The 19704-nt window shown below is 43.8% G+C and overlaps 1 protein-coding gene across 1 annotated transcript in view; it reads right to left on the bottom strand.

Annotated features, from left to right (window-relative positions):
* Positions 1 to 19704, bottom strand: part of ccdc57 (coiled-coil domain containing 57) — a 43940-nt gene that overhangs the window by 1840 nt on the left and 22396 nt on the right. The window contains exons 6-22 of the mRNA XM_038974639.1: positions 18711 to 18819; positions 14603 to 14704; positions 14335 to 14492; positions 14158 to 14232; positions 13840 to 14040; positions 12821 to 12979; positions 12499 to 12661; positions 10113 to 10223; positions 6135 to 6402; positions 5207 to 5410; positions 4843 to 4943; positions 4523 to 4723; positions 4219 to 4275; positions 3342 to 3612; positions 1919 to 2052; positions 832 to 972; positions 31 to 241 (exon numbers count right to left, since the gene is read on the bottom strand). Of these exons, the coding sequence (XP_038830567.1) occupies positions 31 to 241; positions 832 to 972; positions 1919 to 2052; positions 3342 to 3612; positions 4219 to 4275; positions 4523 to 4723; positions 4843 to 4943; positions 5207 to 5410; positions 6135 to 6402; positions 10113 to 10223; positions 12499 to 12661; positions 12821 to 12979; positions 13840 to 14040; positions 14158 to 14232; positions 14335 to 14492; positions 14603 to 14704; positions 18711 to 18819 (2666 nt within the window). The remainder of the gene's footprint in view (positions 1 to 30; positions 242 to 831; positions 973 to 1918; positions 2053 to 3341; positions 3613 to 4218; positions 4276 to 4522; positions 4724 to 4842; positions 4944 to 5206; positions 5411 to 6134; positions 6403 to 10112; positions 10224 to 12498; positions 12662 to 12820; positions 12980 to 13839; positions 14041 to 14157; positions 14233 to 14334; positions 14493 to 14602; positions 14705 to 18710; positions 18820 to 19704) is intronic.

Here is a 19704-nt window from a genome sequence, read left to right as displayed (position 1 = left end):
TCACCTCACTGTCTCCAGGTAAACTCTCACCTCTCTCAGAACAGCTCTCCCGGGGTGTGAGTATGGAGGGGCTGAGACCTCTGTCCAGTATCTGCCACACCTCCCTTAGTGAACCCTCCGTCGCCACCGACGACAGCAGTAGAGGACCTGACGGGCTGGAAGCGGTTCGTGACCCGAGGTCCAGCTGCAGGGAGCTCTGAGATTGACTGATAGGAGGGCTGTTCTCTTTAGTCCTAGGACACTGAGGAGAAGGTAGAAGATGAAGAAGTGAAGACACTGTCTTTGTTTTACTTAACAACTTCTTACTCAGGTGTAAATAATATTACATTTTGCACAGAATTTTTAAACTGAGTATGATATCAGTGCTATGTTTTCTCTGTTGCTATAGTTAATAATGCAATATGTAACTTTTTGGGGATGGACCAAATTCACATAGACATGTGTTATAGATCTGTCATTCTCATTGAAAGCAAGTCTAAGAAGCAGCAGATATGTTCTATGTGACTATTTCTATATGTCCCGTTCTTAAGTTTAATTTTTGTGTCTTTTACTATCAAGCAGCTGAAAATACAACATTTTTGGTTATTGAAAATATATTTCACAGCAGTTTAGATGGTACAATGATTCTCTACACTATACTTGCTTGTTTAGTCACATAAACTGAAATTAGGCGAACTATTAGAATTTTAGCAACCAGAAAATGGCAGAGGGATAAGCCTTTATGGCCAGACATCAACTCTGTATATTGAAGTGAGTTGAGAAGCCAAGCTCTTGCAGTATTGGTCCTCAGGTCAGGTGGTATCTGACACTGTAGACAGACATTACTGTTACCTCATGTCTGTCTGTGTCCTTGTGCCCCTGGCCCCAGGGGTTGGTGACCCTGTCTCTGTCTCCACTCTTGCTCTCTGAGAGGAGAGGCCTCGCCATGATAGGAGTCCCCTTCCTCTGCTCTCTCTGGGCATACTGCAGCTCCTGAAGAGAATCATGGTTTACTCTGGTGCTCCCTCTGATGGTCACACAGAGTACTGATCTTTTTTTTTCACCTTTATTTAACCAGGTAGGCCAGTTGAGAACAAGTTCTCATTTACAACTGCGACCTGGCCAAGATAGAGCAAAGCAGTGCGACACAAACAACACAGAGTTACACATGGGATAAACAAACGTACAGTCAATAACACAATAGAAAAGTCTATATACAGTGTGTGCAAATGTAGTAAGATTAGAGAGGTAAGGCAATAAATAGGCCATAGTGGCGAAATAATTACAATTTAGCAATTAAACACTGGAGTGATAGATGTGCAGAAGATGAATGTGCAAGTAGAGATACTGGGGTGCAAAGGAGCAAAACAAATAGGGGGGATGAGGTAGTTGGGTGGACTATTTACAGATGGGCTATGTACAGGTGCAATGATCAGTAAACTGCTCTGACAGCTGATGCTTAAAGTTAGTGAGGGAGATATAAGTCTCCAGCTTCAGTGATATTTGCAATTCATTCCAGTCATTTGCAGCAGAGAACTGGAAGGCCAGTGACCAGTGAAATATACCTGCTGGAGCGCGTGCTATGGGTGTAGGCTGCTATGGTGACCAGTGAGCTGAGATAAGGAGGGGCTTTACCTAGCAAAGACTTATAGATGACGTGGAGCCAGTGGGTGCTTAATGTGAGTCTGGAAGGAGAGTTGACAGTCTAACCAGACAACAAGATAATTGTAGTTGTCCACATATTCTAAGTCAGAACCGTCCAGAGTAGTGATGCTAGACGGGCGGGCGGGTATGGGCAGCGATCGGTTGAAAAGCATGCATTTAGTTTTGCTTGAATTTAAGAGCAGTTGGAGGATCTACATTGCAGTCCTAACCTGAGATATGACAATGTAGCTTTCACACTACTGTCTCATTGACATCAAGGGGTAAGCGGTCAGACCTGTGTGGTGAGCTGGTACTGCAGTTGTTCTAGGGCAGAAAGCCGACCCTGCTGGTGCTGGGTGTCTCTGGATGGGTCTCTCTCTGGCTCCATAGACACTGGGGCTAGAGAGGTTTTGGGAGCAGACTGGTGAACTGAAAGAGAGAGAGAAATAACAAGAGAGAGTTATAAGTGTGAGAAAACAGCAAGGAGAGAAGTGTGTATACGTATGTGTGTGTCAGTGGAGGCTGCTGGGGGAGGACGGCTCATAATAATGAGTGTAATGTAGTGTAATGGCTGGAATGGTGTGAATGTGTTTGCTACCATTCCATTTACTCCATTCCAGCCATTATTATGAGCCGTCCTCCCATCAGCAGCCTCCATTGGTGTGTGTGTGAGCGAGAGAGCAGAGGTATCCAGGGTGTTTGTGTTTTTCCTCCGGCCCCTGGGGCTGCGTGTGATCTCTGCTGAATCACCCATAATCCCGCGGGGCAGCAGGGATCAGGGTGACCGGCGGGGTGGAAGAGCAACACGGCAGAGAATACTTCCTGTCCCTGTCAACACTACCACACCACTGGACCAATCACAACACAGCCGGACCAATCACAACACAGCTGGACTTCCTGTTTACACTTTCCCTGCAAAGCCAATTCGAATGAGTTTACATTATACTGTTATCATAACATGGCCAATCAAATGAGTGTACATTAGACTGTTATCATGGACTAGTTAAAAATAGTCTGGGGTAAGCTGTCATCATGCAGTATTGGTTATGTGTTATCTGGTCTATATAGCCTAGCTGCCATTTGCAATATGATTGGCTTTAATATTGCTGATAGATTGTAGGTTCTATCAATTTAATTCCCTACCCTACCATCCCTACCCTCCCCTCCCTACCATCCCTCCCCTCCCCTCCCTACTCTACCATCCCTCCCCTCCCTACCATCCCTACCCATCCCTACCCTCCCCTCCCCTCCCCTCCCTACCGTAACCATCCCTACTCTACCATCCCTACCCTACCCAATCTACCCTAACCATCCTACCCTAACCATCCCTACCCTACCATCCCTACCCTAACCATCCCTACCCTAACCATTCTACCCTAACCATCCTACCCTACCCTCCCTCCCTCCTCTAACCATCCTACCCTACTTACCCTAATTGGAGTAAAATAAAGTGTTATATCTTTTAATTCTCTGGTATGGTATTGTGACTGGCAATGCTGTTAGTATGCGTTTCTACACTACCGTCAGTCCAGAGGAGGTTGGTGGCACCTTAATTGGGGAGGACGGGCGTGTGGTAATGGCTGGAGTGGAATAAGTGGAATGGTATCAAATACATCAAACACATGGTTTCCATGTGTTTGATTCCATTCCATTATCTCTGTTCCGGCCATTACTATGAGCCGTTCTCCCCTCAGCAGCCTCCTGTGCGTCAGTCCTACCCTCCAGTTCAGCGTCGGTCAGTTGTGCCCGGAGCCTGTTGCCCATCTCAATCAGTTGCTGTTTGTCTCTGGTCAGACGGGCGATACACTGCACTGCTTGCTTCAGTTTGGACTGAAGGAGATGGGCATTGAGAGGGGCACTGAGCTTACCCCCCTGTACCCCCCCACACCCTGGCCCGTACCCGCCTGCCCCACCAGGCCTCAGGCCCAGGGACAGCTGCTGTTGCCTCAAACACAGGTTTTCCTCCTGGAGCTGCCTCACCATTTCAGTCTGGAGGGAGGATGGGAGGGAGAGAGGGATAGGGAGAAAGATAGGTGTATATGGACCAGGGTTGTCATGATACCATTATCACGATAATACAGTACCATATTTTCCATGGCAAAAAGAAAAACATGAAGCACACTAAACTCTTTAGTCCTTTAAAAACCTGCTTTATGTGAAATATTGTGTTCTATAGTTTGAAAAATAAACAAATGTGATTCTGGGTGAAAACATAGGGCTGCTTGTTTCCAACATTAATATGGACAAGTGGACACAACAGACACAGCAAAACCATGGAACATAGACTCACTGCAACGGTCAAGTTAAATCAAATAAAAATACAAGTGCATCCCTTTCCCATGATCTAAGGGTGCTCTCTGGTTGAATTGTATCTTTTAGATTTTAATAATTTTAATTTCGATTTTTAAGGTTAATCACATAACAATGATTTCGAGATACAAAAACGATACGATTATACATTTTGTTTTATTCAAAATTATACATATATTTTTCTTCAGGATTTAAAAAAATTATCAGGCAATGCCACATGGGGTCATAACCCCTAGTTTGGGAACCACTGCTCTATGTCTTGTCATTCATTCTGAGACGGTTTACCTCTTCACAGACGATGGGATCTCTTCTGCTGGCGATGTCAATCTTCAGTGCAGACACCTGGTCACAACAAAAGTTTGTGTAATGGCAGTGCAAAGTCTGTTATAATAAGCTGACAAATACCCTGACCACAAATGTCATTGTTACGAAAGTGTTTTGTGGGCTATCTGACAGAGGATTCCAGTAAAGTTGAACTAAAACACCCAATTTTTTTGTTGTTGCCATTTACATTCATTGTCTCCTGTCTTTGTTTGTTTAGGGTTGATTAAAAGTCTTAGGTTTGAGGCAAGCTGTCACTCGGCATTACCTGGTTGCCTAGGGCAACAGTTTCCAGGTTGTTGAGGATGCTTCCTTTCTGGTACTCCTCTTTCTCCCGCCTCACTTCCTCCAGCTCCATCTCCACGGCAACCAAACGCTGACGTAGTCCTCTCTCCTCAGACGACCAGCTCCTCTTCTGATTGGCTAGCTCCAGACGCAGCGCCTCCCCCTCCATCTGTTTGGTGTGGCACTGTGGGGAGAGAGAGCGAAAGTGAGAGAGAGAGAAATCCACCAACCATTGCCTGAATACAACAGTGCCTGCAGTTTAAATGACAGAAGGGCTGGATTTGGGATGGAGAGAGTCAGTACCTGTTTGGTGAGCGAGGCCAGGGCAGCCTCCAGGTGAGCTACCCTGACCTCCTGTTTCCTCAGAGCTGCTGTGTTGGCCACCTTCTCTACTCGCTGGCCACCTGCAGTAAACATTACATAGACAATGGCTATGAGTTTTATGTTGTTGTCGCTTTTTATATTTCAACACCAAGTCAAATTCCTATCATCATTGTTGAATGGAAAATAAAACTTATTTTGCTCATTTTAATTCTCAGCATAGCAGTAGACTGAAACACAAGTAACCACCACTCTCAGATCTCTGGACAGAACTTGGTGTGACAAGTAATACCATTATCTTTGTTCCAGTACCATTATATTGTATATTATTGAAATGTCGTCCTACCGATGGTCTCGTTGAGAGAGCGGATGTGGTTCTGGAGGTATGCGTTGTTGGGGGCGATGGGGACGAGTGTGGTTGCCGGGGTAACCGTGGCGGTGTTCTGGGGTCTGGTGGAGCACTCTAGCTGGTCCTCTAAGCGCCTACACCTGGCCTTCAGTTCTGCTACCTCCTCTTCTAGAGCCTGGGTGTACTCTGGGGTACCTACCACTGACAAACAAACACACACCACACCACCACACACACACACACACACACACACACACACACACACACACACACACACACACACCACACACACACACACCACACACACACACACACACACACACACACACACACACACACACACACACACACACACACACAGGCATTTGTGTGACTGAGTTGTGATTATATTACTACCCTTCCCCATTTCCTAAAGGTTGAGTGTTATGCCTCCACAGCCAGTCCATTACTAGCTAGCTGTAACCATAACCATAAAAACTCATATTACACTTTAACTTTATGTTGACATTAATACACTACTTACAGGTCTGCACTCGGCTGTGTGACGGGTTAGTGTCTACACCTGTTGACAGCTGTTGGTCTGGGCTTTGAGCTAGTTAGGGGCCAGCAGGATGATGGGGGTAGTGATGGTGATAGGGTGCTTTTTAAGACTCTGGTAGGGTGCGGGTGTTTCTTGTGGTGGGAGGTGAATGGATGGGGGGCTAGGGATGTATGGGGTTAGGGATGCACGCATAGTAGATTTGTTTGTGGTGCAGGTGGGAAGGGGTGTCGGTGTGAGCCAACACAGAGTAAGCAGTGAGACATGCTGGTGCTGACACTTGTTGGCCTGGTGCTTTAGGGAGCTGTCAACAGGTTGGGGTTGAGGTGTGGGTGGATCCAGGACTGTCTGGGGCTTCTAGGGGTTGTGAGTAAATAGTGTTTATACCTGCCAGGCTGGGCTGTGCAGCGCTGTCCGTTGGCTTGGCTGAGCTCTGTGTTGGAAGCTGGGGTAGAGGTCCTTTAGGGATCTGGGTGGAGGTGTCAGGGGGTCCTGGAGGATGAGAAGGCTGGCTGAGATCCTCCATGTCCCTCCTCATCTGGGCTATGACAGCCCTCAGACTGCTGTTCTGCTGCTGCAGCCGATGGATCTCGTCAGACGGCAGCTCTCCTACAGAGACACCACCACCAGGTCTGTGGCCCTGCAGTGCAGATAGCTAGACAGACATAGAGAAATAAATACACACGCACACACACAGAGACATGAACGCACACATGCGCGGACACAAACACTCATATATGCACATACACACGCACGCACACTCACTCACATAAATAAACACAGATGCATACACAATAATATCTGGCTGTGAGCAGTTTCAACCAATGACCACTAGATGGAGGTAAGGTTCTGATTGTAGTTGTTGGGTGATGGCGGGCAAACATTTGAACCATCATATATATCAATCATAGTTTTTTATCTTCAAAACATACTTCAGCGCACACACTATTAACTCAAAACCTGTGACCATGCCAACAGATGCCTCACAAGTCCTCAACTGGCAGCTTCATAAAATAGTACCTGCAAAACACCAGTCGCAACGTCAACAGTGAAGAGGCGACTCCGGGATGCTGGCCTTCTAGGCAGAATTCCTCTGTCCAGTGTATGTGTTCTTTTACCCATCTTAGTCTTTTATTTTTTTTTCTCTTTCTATTCTGGTTAGAGCCAGTTTGCCCTGTTCTGTGAAGGGAGTAGTACACAGCGTTGTACGAGATCTTCAGTTTCTTGGCAATTTCTTGCATGGAATAGCCTTCATTTCTCAGAACAAGAATAAACTGACGAGTTTCAGAAGAAAGGTCTTTGATTCTGGTCATTTTGAACCTGTAATCGAACCCACAAATGCTGATGCTCCAGATACTCAACTAGTCTAAAGAAGGCCAGTTTTATAGCTTCTTTAAATCAGCACAACAGTTTTCAGCTGTGCTAACATAATTGCAAAAGGGTTTTCTAATGATCATTTAGCCTTTTAAAATGATCAACTTGGATTAGCTAACACAACGGGCCATTGGAACACAGGAGTAATGATTTCTGATAATGGGCCTCTGTGTAGAATATGTAGATATTCCTTTTATTTTAAATCAGCCGTTTCCAGCTACAATAGTCATTTACAACATTAACAATGTTTACACTGTATTTCTGATCAATTTGATGTTATTTTAATGGACAAAAATTTTGCTTTCTTTCAAAAACAAGGACATTTCTAAGTGACCCCAAAATTTTGAACGGTAGTGTATATAACCAATACCTTCAAATGAAGATCAATTATGAGACTAGCCCAGGACTACTGTATTGTATATTATGGTTGATGGTATTACGTTTCCCTCTAAAAGGGAAAGTGCCCTTGATAAAACACCAAAATAAAGTACACCACTTTGACAGATGATACGACCGGTACGACTGAGTGAAAAACGATACTCAGATTCTGCTTATTAACAATTCAAAATGGGGTAGCAACCTTTTCAGGACGCCATAAACACCAGACCTTTGGCCCTGGGCCAATAGGGTGTCCCGTTTCAGACACTCTATATACACAGTCGGTAGGAATCGTCTCTAACTATTGATCCAGAGTCAGATACTGTTTCATAATCTTGATGGTTAAGTCTCGGATAGAAAATGAGTTACGGATAGGATGGACTGATCCTAGATCTGTCATTAGTGAGTTACGGATAGGATGGACTGATCCTAGATCTGTCATTAGAGACAACTTCTACCTACTCTGGCTCCCTCTGCAGCAACACCCAACAAGCATGCGGCACAGTCTTCAGTCTACATGGCTACCAAAGATTAACAGAGTGACATTATGTCAGTACTAAAATGCGCAGGTGGCATTTATTGAGATGACTCATGTACTGGAGGCAGCTCTGCAGGGTAGTCACTAGCTAGCACAGCCACAAAGTCCTCAAATCTGATTTTAAACCTAACCCTAACAACACTGCTAAACTTATGCCTAACCCCATCTAGTGGAAATCGCTCAACGTCAACCTGCCTAAAATGCAGCGATTAGAGCGATTAAATTTGTCTTCCGTGATCAAAATGTGAAATGTGATTTAGTCGAGGAAGCCTGAAATTAGATAATCTGTGGCTGTAGTAGGTTTTCAACAAACAACAAACTATCAGTTTGACAAAAAGTTAACTTTGTCACAGTCTCCCCCTACATCCATGTATCTGACAACACTACTGTACATTAGATGGGTCTCTTTTCCACCACCATCAAGTTGATAGATATAGGAGATCCTTGAAGGCTGGTATGTGAGGATGACATGGTCACGTTGATGTAATTTACAGGGCGTATGGATGTCAGATTTATATAACGCAGTAGTGCGGAACACGGTAGCGGTTAGCTTCATAAACTCAGCAACATTCCTCTGTGGGTTCAATGGCTGGAATGGAATGGAATCAATGGAACAGAGTCAAACATGTTGTTTGCATGCGTTTGATGTGTTTGGTACCATTCCATTGATTCCATTCCAGCCATTACAATGACCCGTCCTCTTATCGCTACTCCCACCAGCCTCCACTGATGTGTACTTATACCGTAACTGTCTGCAAACTCAGTGACGTTTGTGAAAGGCCCTTTGAAAAGGCATTTGTCCCTCAGATATCTAGGTCCAATAAGCTGACAAAGGATAGCCACTCTTGGGAACTAAATGAAAGTTCAAGTTCATACCCAACACATTTTGGCATTTATACCTTGCAGGGTAAGTGCCATAGAGCACACAAAGACAGGCATGTTCATCAGGCAGACAGCCAATATGAAAGGGCATCAGACCACTTGGGCTGCTCAAGGAAAGGGCACCTCCTAAAAAAGGCTGTGGACGGGACCAGAGCCCCCCTCTAGGAATGGAGGGGCATCATAAGGGTAGAGATAACACTCAAGTGTGTGTGTGTGTGTGTGTGTGTGTGTGTGTGTGTGTGTGTGTGTGTGTGTGTGTGTGTGTGTGTGTGTGTGTGTGTGTGTGTGTGTGTTGTTGTGAGCAAGAGTTCATATGATGGAATGGGAAAAGTCGCTTTAGATAAGAGAGGAATCTGGGCTTTGAAGAAAGCCAAGTAACTCCAATGAAGAATGGAAAACAGAACAGTAGAACCTTTGAATAAAGGAACAATAAACTATTGAATGAAGAACAGAGGAAGTATTGACTGATAGAATACAGAAAATAATGAATGAAAGAAATCCGTGAAACAATGTTTTCTGAGGTCAAAATTAGGGTACTATTTCTGGAGTACACCCTGAAAAAGGGCCCCTTTGAAGAAGAGGAAGAGTAGGACAAATAAGTGAGAAGAGGGTCCAGTATCTGATTAAGTTCAGACCAGGAAGCTCAGTAGCACCAGGCCAGGGGGAGGAAGAGGAGGAAGAGGAAGGTATAAACCAGATAAGACGTATAACTTTGGCAATTAATCAAATGGATAGAGTCCAGTGTCAACAGCCACATGCTTTGGTAATAGAGGTGGTGTTGACAGGAGCCGAGGACTGTTTAAAGGCTACCACTCCTGGCCTGGTAACAGCTTATTTTCTCTGTCTCTATTTCTCTGTGTCTGTCTCCCATAGTCTATCACTCTCCCCCCACTCCCGGCAGTCTGCCCTTATGATCAGTGGTTTGGCTGTTGTCTGTTAGCTTGGTCAGAATGTGAAAGCGTAAGGGTGGCTGTAGTCTGTTGGAATGGTATAAGGGCTGTCAGAGTAGTGGTATAAGGGCTGTCCCCCCCGCAGTAGGACATCTAGGTATTATTATCTCTTTCTGTCTCTCTCATAACAGACCAGTCCTGTTACTGTAATCCATCACTCTCACCTTTAACTCTGTGGCAAGTAGTTACAGCTCCAACATGATTGGACGACATCCCTCCCCTGTGTTTTAGTTGGTCTCTTACCTGTTCTCTGATTGGCAGACCCAGGGCCTGGTCTCTCTCCTTGGTAACAGTGTGCAGTAGCACCGCCATATCCTGTAGTTCTCTCTCCTTCTCTCTCAGCTCCGCACTAGCCTGAGGTCAACAGGAAATACAGAATCACAATGAACTGATGATGAGGAGAGGCCTCTACCGATCTTGACCATATCTTTCCACCTCGACTTGCACTGGTATATGGGCTCACTAGTATTATTCAGTGGTGAAAAGTACTTAAGTAAAAATACTTTAAAGTACTACATAAGTAGTTTTTTTGAGTATCTGTACTTTACTATTTATATTTTTAACAACTTTTACTTTACTACATTCCTAAAGAAAATGATGTACTTTTTACTCCATACATTTTCCCTGACACCCAAAAGTACTCGTTACATTTTGAATGGCTAGCAGGACAGGATAATGCTCAAATTCAAGCACTTAAGAGAACATCCCTGGTCATCCCTATTGCCTCTGATCTGACTGACTCACTAAACACAAATGCTTTGTTTGTAAATTATGTCTGAGTGTTGGAGGGTGGCCCTGGCTGTCCGTACATTTAAAAAAACAAGAACATTGTGCCGTCTGGTTTGCTAAATATAAGGAATTTGAAATTATTTATACTTTTAATACTTATATTAGCAATTACATTTACTTTTGATACTTAAGTATATTTAAAAGAAAATACCTTTTAGACTTTTACTCAAGTAGTATTTTACTAGGTGACTCACTTTTACTTGAGTAATTTTGTATTAAGGTATCTTTACTTTTACTCAAGTATGACATTTGGGTACTTTTTCCACCATTGGTACTATATACAGTTGAAGTCGGAAGTTTACATACTTAGGTTGGAGTCATTAAAACTCGTTTTTCAACCACTCCATAAATGTCTTGTTAACAAACTATAGTTTTGGCAAGTCAGTTAGGACTTCTACTTTGTGCATGACACAAGTACATTTTCCAACAATTGTTTATGGACAGATTATTTCACTTCACTGTATCACAATTCCAGTGGGTCAGAAGTTTACATACACTAAGTTGACTGTGTCTTTAAACAGCTTGGAAAATTCCAGAAAATTATCTCATGGCTTTAGAAGCTTCTGAGGCCTACCTTCAAACTCAGTGCCTCTTTGCTTGACATCATTGGAAAATAGAAAGAAATCAGCCAAGACCTCAGAAAAAAAATTGGAGACCTCCACAAGCCTGGTTCATCCTTGGGAGCAATTTCCAAACGCCTGAAGGCAACACGTTCATCTGTACAAACAATAGTACGCAAGTATAAATACCATGGGACCACACAGCCGTCATGCCGCTCAGGAAGGAGACGTGTTCTGTCTCCTAGAGATGAATGTACTTTGGTGTGAAAAGTGTAAATCAATCCCAGAACAACAACAAAGGACCTTGTGAAGATGCTGGAGGAAACAGGTACAAAAGTATCTATATTCACAGTAAAACGAGTCCTATATCGACATAACCTGAATGGCCGCTCAGCAAGGAAGAAGCCACTGCACATGGCGAGAAAGATCGTACTTTTTGGAGAAATGTCCTCTGGTCGGATGAAACAAAAATAGAACTGTTTGGCCATAATGACCATCATTATGTTTGGAGGAAAAAGGGGAGGCTTGCAACCCGAAGAACACCATCCCAACCGTGAAGCACGGGGGTGGCAGCATCATGTTGTGGGGGTGCTTTGCTGCAGGAGGGACTGGTGCACTTCACAAAATAGATGGCATCGTGAGGAACGAAAATGATGTGGATGTATTGAAGCAACATCTCAAGACATCAGTCAGGAAGTTGGGTCTTCCAAATGGACAATGACCCCAAGCATACTTCAAAAGGTGTGGAAAAAATGGCTTAAGGACAACAAAGTCAAGGTATTGGAGTGGCCATCACAAAGCCCTGACCTCAATCCTATAGAAAATTTGTGGGCAGAACTGAAAAAGCATGTGCGAGCAAGGAGGCCTACAAACCTGACTCAGTTACACCAGCTCTGTCAGGAGGAATCGGCCAAAATTCACCCAACTTATTGTGGGAAGGTTGTGGAAGGCTACCTTAAACATTTGACCCAAGTTAAACAATTTAAAGGCAACGCTACCAAATACTAACTGAGTGCATGTAAACTTCTGACCCACTGGGAATGTGATGAAAGAAATAAAAGCTGAAATAAATAATTCTCTCTACTTTTATTCTGACATTTCACATTCTTAAAATAAAGTGGTGATCCTATCTGACCTAAGACAGGGAATTTTTACTTGGATTAAATGTCAGGAATTGTGAAAAACTGAGTTTAAATGTATTTGGCTAAGGTGTATGTAAACTTCCGACTTCAACTGTACCTGTATATGAGTACACCTGTATGAGGAATGGAGAGTCTCACCTGGTCTCTGGCCTGTGTCAGGCCCTGTATTAACTCTTCACTGTGCAAGTAGTGTTCAGTCTTGTTGTCTTCGCAGCGTCTCTGCCACTCCAACTCCACCTGGATTCTTCTCTGCTCTAGAGCCTTCTCTCGCTCCACACCCACAAACAGCTGCTGCTTGTACCTGGGATACACACGCATACAAGCAAGCAAGCAAGCACGCTCTCACACACGCGCGCACACGCACACACACACACACACACACACACACAGTGTTAACACCTGAGACATACACACATATACAAATAACCTTTTTACCTGCAAAAAATACACACAAACCAACCTTTCCGTCTCCCCCCTGCTCCGATCAAGTTCGGTCCGTAATTTGCTTTCTATCTCCTGCAGGGCTAGCAGTTCTGTGTCCTTAAAAACCGTCTCCTTAGAGACCTGAGTGATGTACGTGTCCCAGCCACTACGAGTCGTCTCCAGCTCCATACGAAGCCTTCACAACACAATAACACACAGGTTGAAGTTGTCGTACCGAAACAACACTAAAATGTTCACCTCCTTTTATTAAGAATACCTTTAACATCCTGGATGTGAGCCATGAATCTATTCAGTGTTGTGTTACAAAATGGTAGCTGTGTTTTGCAGCAAAAGGAAAGGTGAATTATTACGTGGATTATAATGAATGTACATTTTTGTAGGGGTTGATTTCAAAGTGGAAATTACAGACTTCAGAAGCCTTTTTAAACCTCAAATACACTACAAGTTTAGAATTTAATCTAGTCCTAATCTAGTCCTAATCTAGTCCTATATATATATATATATATATATATATATATATATATATATATATATATAAAAAACTAGGAAAGTTGCAGGAAAGTTCTCCTGCAACAGGGTGATCAAATTAAGATCCTACACCTGTATATTTTCACTGTATATTGTAAAGAGTCATTTATGAACAAAGTGTGATGATGTGATGATTGCTGAATGTTCTGTGTGTTTCATCCCCTTAAAAGAGCGCCTTGGAGGCTCTTTTTCCTTTCACACATTGTTACATAATCACTGCTTCCTGACAGACAGCTTCAGAGTAAAGTATGCCCACACACTGTCTCACACACTCCCTCTCACTCACTGAGCATGTGCAAACACTGTAATCATCCAGGGCTTAAATAAAGCACATACACACTCACCCATAAAAAACAGACAGTTAATGCAGAACGTGCACACACACACACACACACACACACACACACACACACACACACACACACACACACACACACACACACACACACACACACACACACACACACACACACACACACACACACACACACACACACAGTGTTTCACCTGTCTATCTGTTGACCTCTCTCTCGCAGTGTGTCCTCGTGGTCTCTCTGAGTCCTGTGTGTGTGTGTTGCCATGGCTTCCAGTTTTGACTGTAGCTGACCGGTATGTGTCTCCGCCTGTCGTAGCTGTTCTCTGTGAGCGTCCCTTAACGCATCCAGCTGAGCCTCTCTCTCACGCACTCCCCGGTCCAATTGCTCATGCCTATAGATGGGAACATCAAAAGACTCACCATTAGACTACCATTAGTCTAGGACTACTGCTGATATGCTGGTAGTTTGTCTTTGCGGTCTTATGTTGAATTTGTATAGTAGGACGCACTTCTTGTTGTAGACTTCCTCCTCTCTCTTCCTCTTGGTCTGTAGCGCTTTTAGTTTGTCCACTAGCTCCTTTATCCTGAGAAATGACAATCACATTTTATCTAAGACATGGGAAATTATGGGAAATAACGTTGGCATGAATAATTCTAAGTCAACGTGGTAGGACACACACACACACCTTGCGTCCTTGACGGCAGTGATGTCCTTTATTTCCCAGTGTCTGTGCTGTAGCTGTGTGTGTGTGTGCTGACAGAGATCCTCTGAGGCCTTCAGGGCCTCCACAGCCTGAGCCTGAGCCTGGGAGTGGACCTCTGTTTCCTTAGAGAGCAGCTTCACCTGGGAAGAGGCACACACACACACACACGCACATAAAGTATCAGCACATATCTTCCCATCTTACTCAGCAGTTTTACCTGGAGGTAGGTAAACACACACCTGCTCCTTACCCTGAGTTCGTGAGACAGGACCACGGCTCTCATCTCATCCATCCTCAGGTTGAACTCATGCTCTCTCTGCCTCATCTCATTATCAAAGTCTGTCATCATCTCCTGAACATGTGAGGGATAGAGAGGATGATGAATTCCTGATGAAGCTTCCAAATATCCCAGACAGACATCCAGCTGACCTATTCCAGACGCCATACACAGAGCCAAAACTAGCAGACAAGCCTGCCTCATTCATCACAGCAGGTGTTAATACCTTCTCTCCTTACGTTACAGATTTGGGTGGGGCTGTGGGTGTAATCACACACAAACACACAAATTCGCACACACACACAGTCAGACTAACACACACATACAGTGCTGCTCAAAGGGGGGTATTCTCTCTAGAGATCGAGTGACACAGCAAAAAGCCAGGACAACAGCCAGCAGCAGGACACACTGCATGCCACAGAGTTTAGACTGAAATACCACACTCACACAAGTATGCTCAAACACAAACCCGCACATGTACACATAAAAACACACACAGAGGTTTAGCAGGCAGTTGGTATAGTATTAGTATTTTATTAGGATCCCCAAGGCAGCCGATGCTCTTCCTGGGGTCCAAACAGAGATTAAACATCACATCAAACAAAACATTGTGCATTATACAAATTTACATTGCTCCATTATTATATAATAATCATGTGTGAGTGAGTGTGGAGTGTGTGTGTCTCTTCACAGTCCGATGTGTGAGTGAGTGTGGAGTGTGTGTGTCTCTTCACAGTCCGATGTGTGAGTGAGTGTGGAGTGTGTGTGTCTCTTCACAGTCCGATGTGTGAGTGAGTGTGGAGTGTGTGTGTCTCTTCACAGTCCGATGTGTGAGTGAGTGTGGAGTGTGTGTGTCTCTTCACAGTCCGATGTGTGAGTGAGTGTGGAGTGTGTGTGTCTCTTCACAGTCCGCGTTGTGCCGTGAGGTGTTGTTTGATCTAAAACATTTTTACTGCTAGCTTGAGGTTAAAGAGTTCCATGTAGTCATGGCTCTATATAGTACTGTGCATTTCCTAGCCTCTGTTTTGGACTTAGGGACTGTGAAGAGACCTCTGGTGGCATGTCTCGTGGGGCATGTATGAGTGACAGCTGTGTGTTAACCGATTGAACAGACGGTTTGGTATTTTTAACACGTCAATACCTATCAAAAAGACCAGTAGTGATGCAGTCAATCTCTCCTCTACTTTGAGTCAGGAGAGATTGATATGCATGCTGTATAAATTAGCTCTCCGTATACATTGCTCTGACGTTGCTCTGTTCTGAGCCAACTGTAATTTGCCTATATACTTCATTGCAGCATTTGACAATGTCAGCTTACAATCTAGGGTTACACCAAGCAGTTTAGTTTCGTCAACTTGGTCAATCGCCACATTATTCATTACTAGATTTAGATGAGGTTTAGGGTTTCACGAATGATTTGTCCCAAATACAATGCTTTTAGTTTATATATATATACACACACACAGTGGGGAGAACAAGTATTTGATACACTGCCGATTTTGCAGGTTTTCCTACTTACAAAGCATGTAGAGGTCTGTAATTTTTATCATAGGTACACTTCAACTGTGAGAGACGGAATCTAAAACAAAAATCCAGAAAATCACAATGTATGATTTTTAAGTAATTCATTTGCATTTTATTGCATGACATAAGTATTTGATACATCAGAAAAGCAGAACTTAATATTTGGTACAGAAACCTTTGTTTGCAATTACAGAGATCATACGTTTCCTGTAGTTCTTGACCAGGTTTTCACACACTGCAGCAGGGATTTTGGCCCACTCCTCCATACAGACCTACTCCAGATCCTTCAGGTTTCGGGGCTGTCGCTGGGCAATACGGACTTTCAGCTCCCTCCAAAGATTTTCTATTGGGTTCAGGTCTGGAGACTGGCTAGGCCACTCCAGGACCTTGAGATGCTTCTTACGGAGCCACTCCTTAGTTGCCCTGGCTGTGTGTTTCGGGTCGTTGTCATGCTGGAAGACCCAGCCACGACCCATCTTCAATGCTCTTACTGAGGGAAGGAGGTTGTTGGCCAAGATCTCGCGATACATGGTCCCATCCATCCTCCCCTCAATACGGTGCAGTCGTCCGGTCCCCTTTGCAGAAAAGCATCCCCAAAGAATGATGTTTCCACCTCCATGCTTCACGGTTGGGATGGTGTTCTTGGGGTTGTACTCATCCTTCTTCTTCCTCCAAACACGGCGAGTGGAGTTTAGACCAAAAAGCTCTATTTTTGTCTCATCAGACCACATGACCTTCTCCCATTCCTCCTCTGGATCATCCAGATGGTCATTGGCAAACTTCAGACGGACCTGGACATGCGCTGGCTTGAGCAGGGGGACCTTGCGTGCGCTGCAGGATTTTAATCCATGACGGCGTAGTGTGTTACTAATGGTTTTCTTTGAGACTGTGGTCCCAGCTCTCTTCAGGTCATTGACCAGGTCCTGCCATGTAGTTCTGGGCTGATCCCTCACCTTCCTCATGATCATTGATGCCCCACGAGGTGAGATCTTGCATGGAGCCCCAGACCGAGGGTGATTGACCGTCATCTTGAACTTCTTCCATTTTCTAATAATTGCGCCAACAGTTGTTGCCTTCTCACCAAGCTGCTTGCCTATTGTCCTGTAGCCCATCCCAGCCTTGTGCAGGTCTACAATTTTATCCCTGATGTCCTTACACAGCTCTCTGGTCTTGGCCATTGTGGAGAGGTTGGAGTCTGTTTGATTGAGTGTGTGGACAGGTGTCTTTTATACAGGTAACGAGTTCAAACAGGTGCAGTTAATACAGGTAATGAGTGGAGAACAGGAGGGCTTCTTAAAGAAAAACTAACAGGTCTGTGAGAGACGGAATTCTTACTGGTTGGTAGGTGATCAAATACTTATGTCATGCAATAAAATGTAAATTAATTACTTAAAAATCATACAATGTGATTTTCTGGATTTTTGTTTTAGATTCCGTCTCTCACAGTTGAAGTGTACCTATGATAAAAATTACAGACCTCTACATGCTTTGTAAGTAGGAAAACCTGCAAAATCGGCAGTGTATCAAATACTTGTTCTCCCCACTGTATATATATATTTAGGACTAGATTATTACTAGCAACACATTCTAAAACTGACTACAGCTATTTGTTAAGGGTTGCAGTGATCTCACTTCCTGTGGAAGCTGACGTGTATAATGTTTAGTCATCTGCGTACATAGATACACACAAGCTTTATTCAACGCTAACAGGTCAATAGTAAAAAAAATCTAGAACAGTTGAGCGCCGAGACGGCTGCCTTGAGGAACACCACACTCTATCTGGTTTATGTTAGAGGCTTCCATTAAAGAAAACACTGACTGTGTTCTATTAGATAGGTAGCTCTCAATCCACAATATGGCAGAGGATGTAAAGCCATAACAGAAACATTTTTTCAGCAACAGATTATGATCGATAATATCAAGTCTAGCAATACAGCTCCCACAATCTTCTTATTATCAATTTCCAATCATCAGTCATTTGTCTCAGTGCCGTACATGTTGAGTGCCCTTCCCTATAAGAATGCTGAAAGTCTGTTGTTAATCTGTTTACAGTGAAATAAAATCTAGTCAAAAACATTTTTTTCAAAAAGTTTACTACGGGCTGGTCTAATGGTGATTTACTATTTTAAATCAGGGTAGATTAACTGCTTTTTTGTCCAGACTGTAATTGTAAAGATATCGCCCATCTGGCTGATCTGGTTTAAATGTCTTGTCTGCAAGTGGTTTCCACAGGGAAAGGCGACTCTTCTGTTAAAATTTGAGAAGAGCGGCCAACCACTGCACCCTCCCTCCCACTTACCTTATATTTTATTTAACCTTTATTTAACGTTAAGAACAAATTCTTATTTACAATGACGGCCTACCCCGGCCAAACCCTAACGACGCTGGGCCAACTGTGCCCCGCCCTATGGGACTCCCAATCACAGCCGGTTGTGATACAGACCCTGGTTAGATTCCAGGCTGTAGTGACGTCTCTAGCACTGAGATGCAGTGCTTTAGACCGCTGTGCCACTCGGGAGCACCATAAAAAAGCCCCTTGCCAAGTGTGTGTGTGTACCTGCTTCTGTAGAGCCAGCTGTCCCTCCACCTCCTGGACCCTGCGTTGGAGATCTCGTTTCATCCCGTCGTACTCCGCTCTCTGCTTCTGAAGGTCCCCAGCCTGACCGCTGAGTCACAGAAAGATGACACACACACCAGACCCTGAAGCCATCATGACATTGGCAAATACACACACACACAGGATGCAAAAGCCATCATGGCATCAGGAAATACACAGACACCAGTCACTGAAACCACCACGACACTAGATTACCTCTCAAAGTTGAGAACACGGAGGAACCATGGAGAGGACTTTCATATATTTCAGGCTAAGTGTTTTGCCTGCTATGAGGCTAAGAGTTCAAATCACTTTTTTAGTCATTCAGCAGACACTCTTATCCAGAGCGACTTAAGAGTAGTGATTGCATACATTTTAATACTTATTTCGTACTGGTCCCCTGTGGGAATCGAACCCACAACCCTGATGTTGCAAGCGCCATGCTCTACCAACTGAGCTACACAATACCCAAAAATGTCAAAGTGGAATTATGTATTTTCAATTATTAATTTTTTTACAAATAAATTACAAATGAAAAGCTGAAATGTCTTGAGTCCATAAGTATTCAACCCCTTTGTTATGGCAAGCCTAAATAAGTTCAGGAGTAAAAATGTGCTTAACAAGTCACATAATAAGTTGCATGGAATCACTCTGTATGCAATAATAGTGTTTAACATGATTTTTTAATGACTACCTCATCTCTCTACCCCACACATACAGATAAATGTATGGAGTTGCAGCGATGGGACAAGACTGTAACTACCAATTGGATATCATGAAAAAGGGGTAAAAAGTATAAATATTCCAAAACATGCATCCTGTTTGCAATAAGGCACTAAAGTAATACTTTGCTAAAAAATGAACTTTTGTCCTGAATACAAAGTGTTATGTTTGGGGCAAATACAACACATCACTGAGTTCCACTCTTCATATTTTCAAGAATGGTGGTGGATGC

This window comes from Salvelinus namaycush, chromosome 35 (genome assembly GCF_016432855.1).
Source record: "Salvelinus namaycush isolate Seneca chromosome 35, SaNama_1.0, whole genome shotgun sequence".
NCBI classification, from domain to species: Eukaryota; Metazoa; Chordata; class Actinopteri; order Salmoniformes; family Salmonidae; genus Salvelinus; species Salvelinus namaycush.
This window is presented reverse-complemented; position numbering and strand designations above follow the sequence as displayed.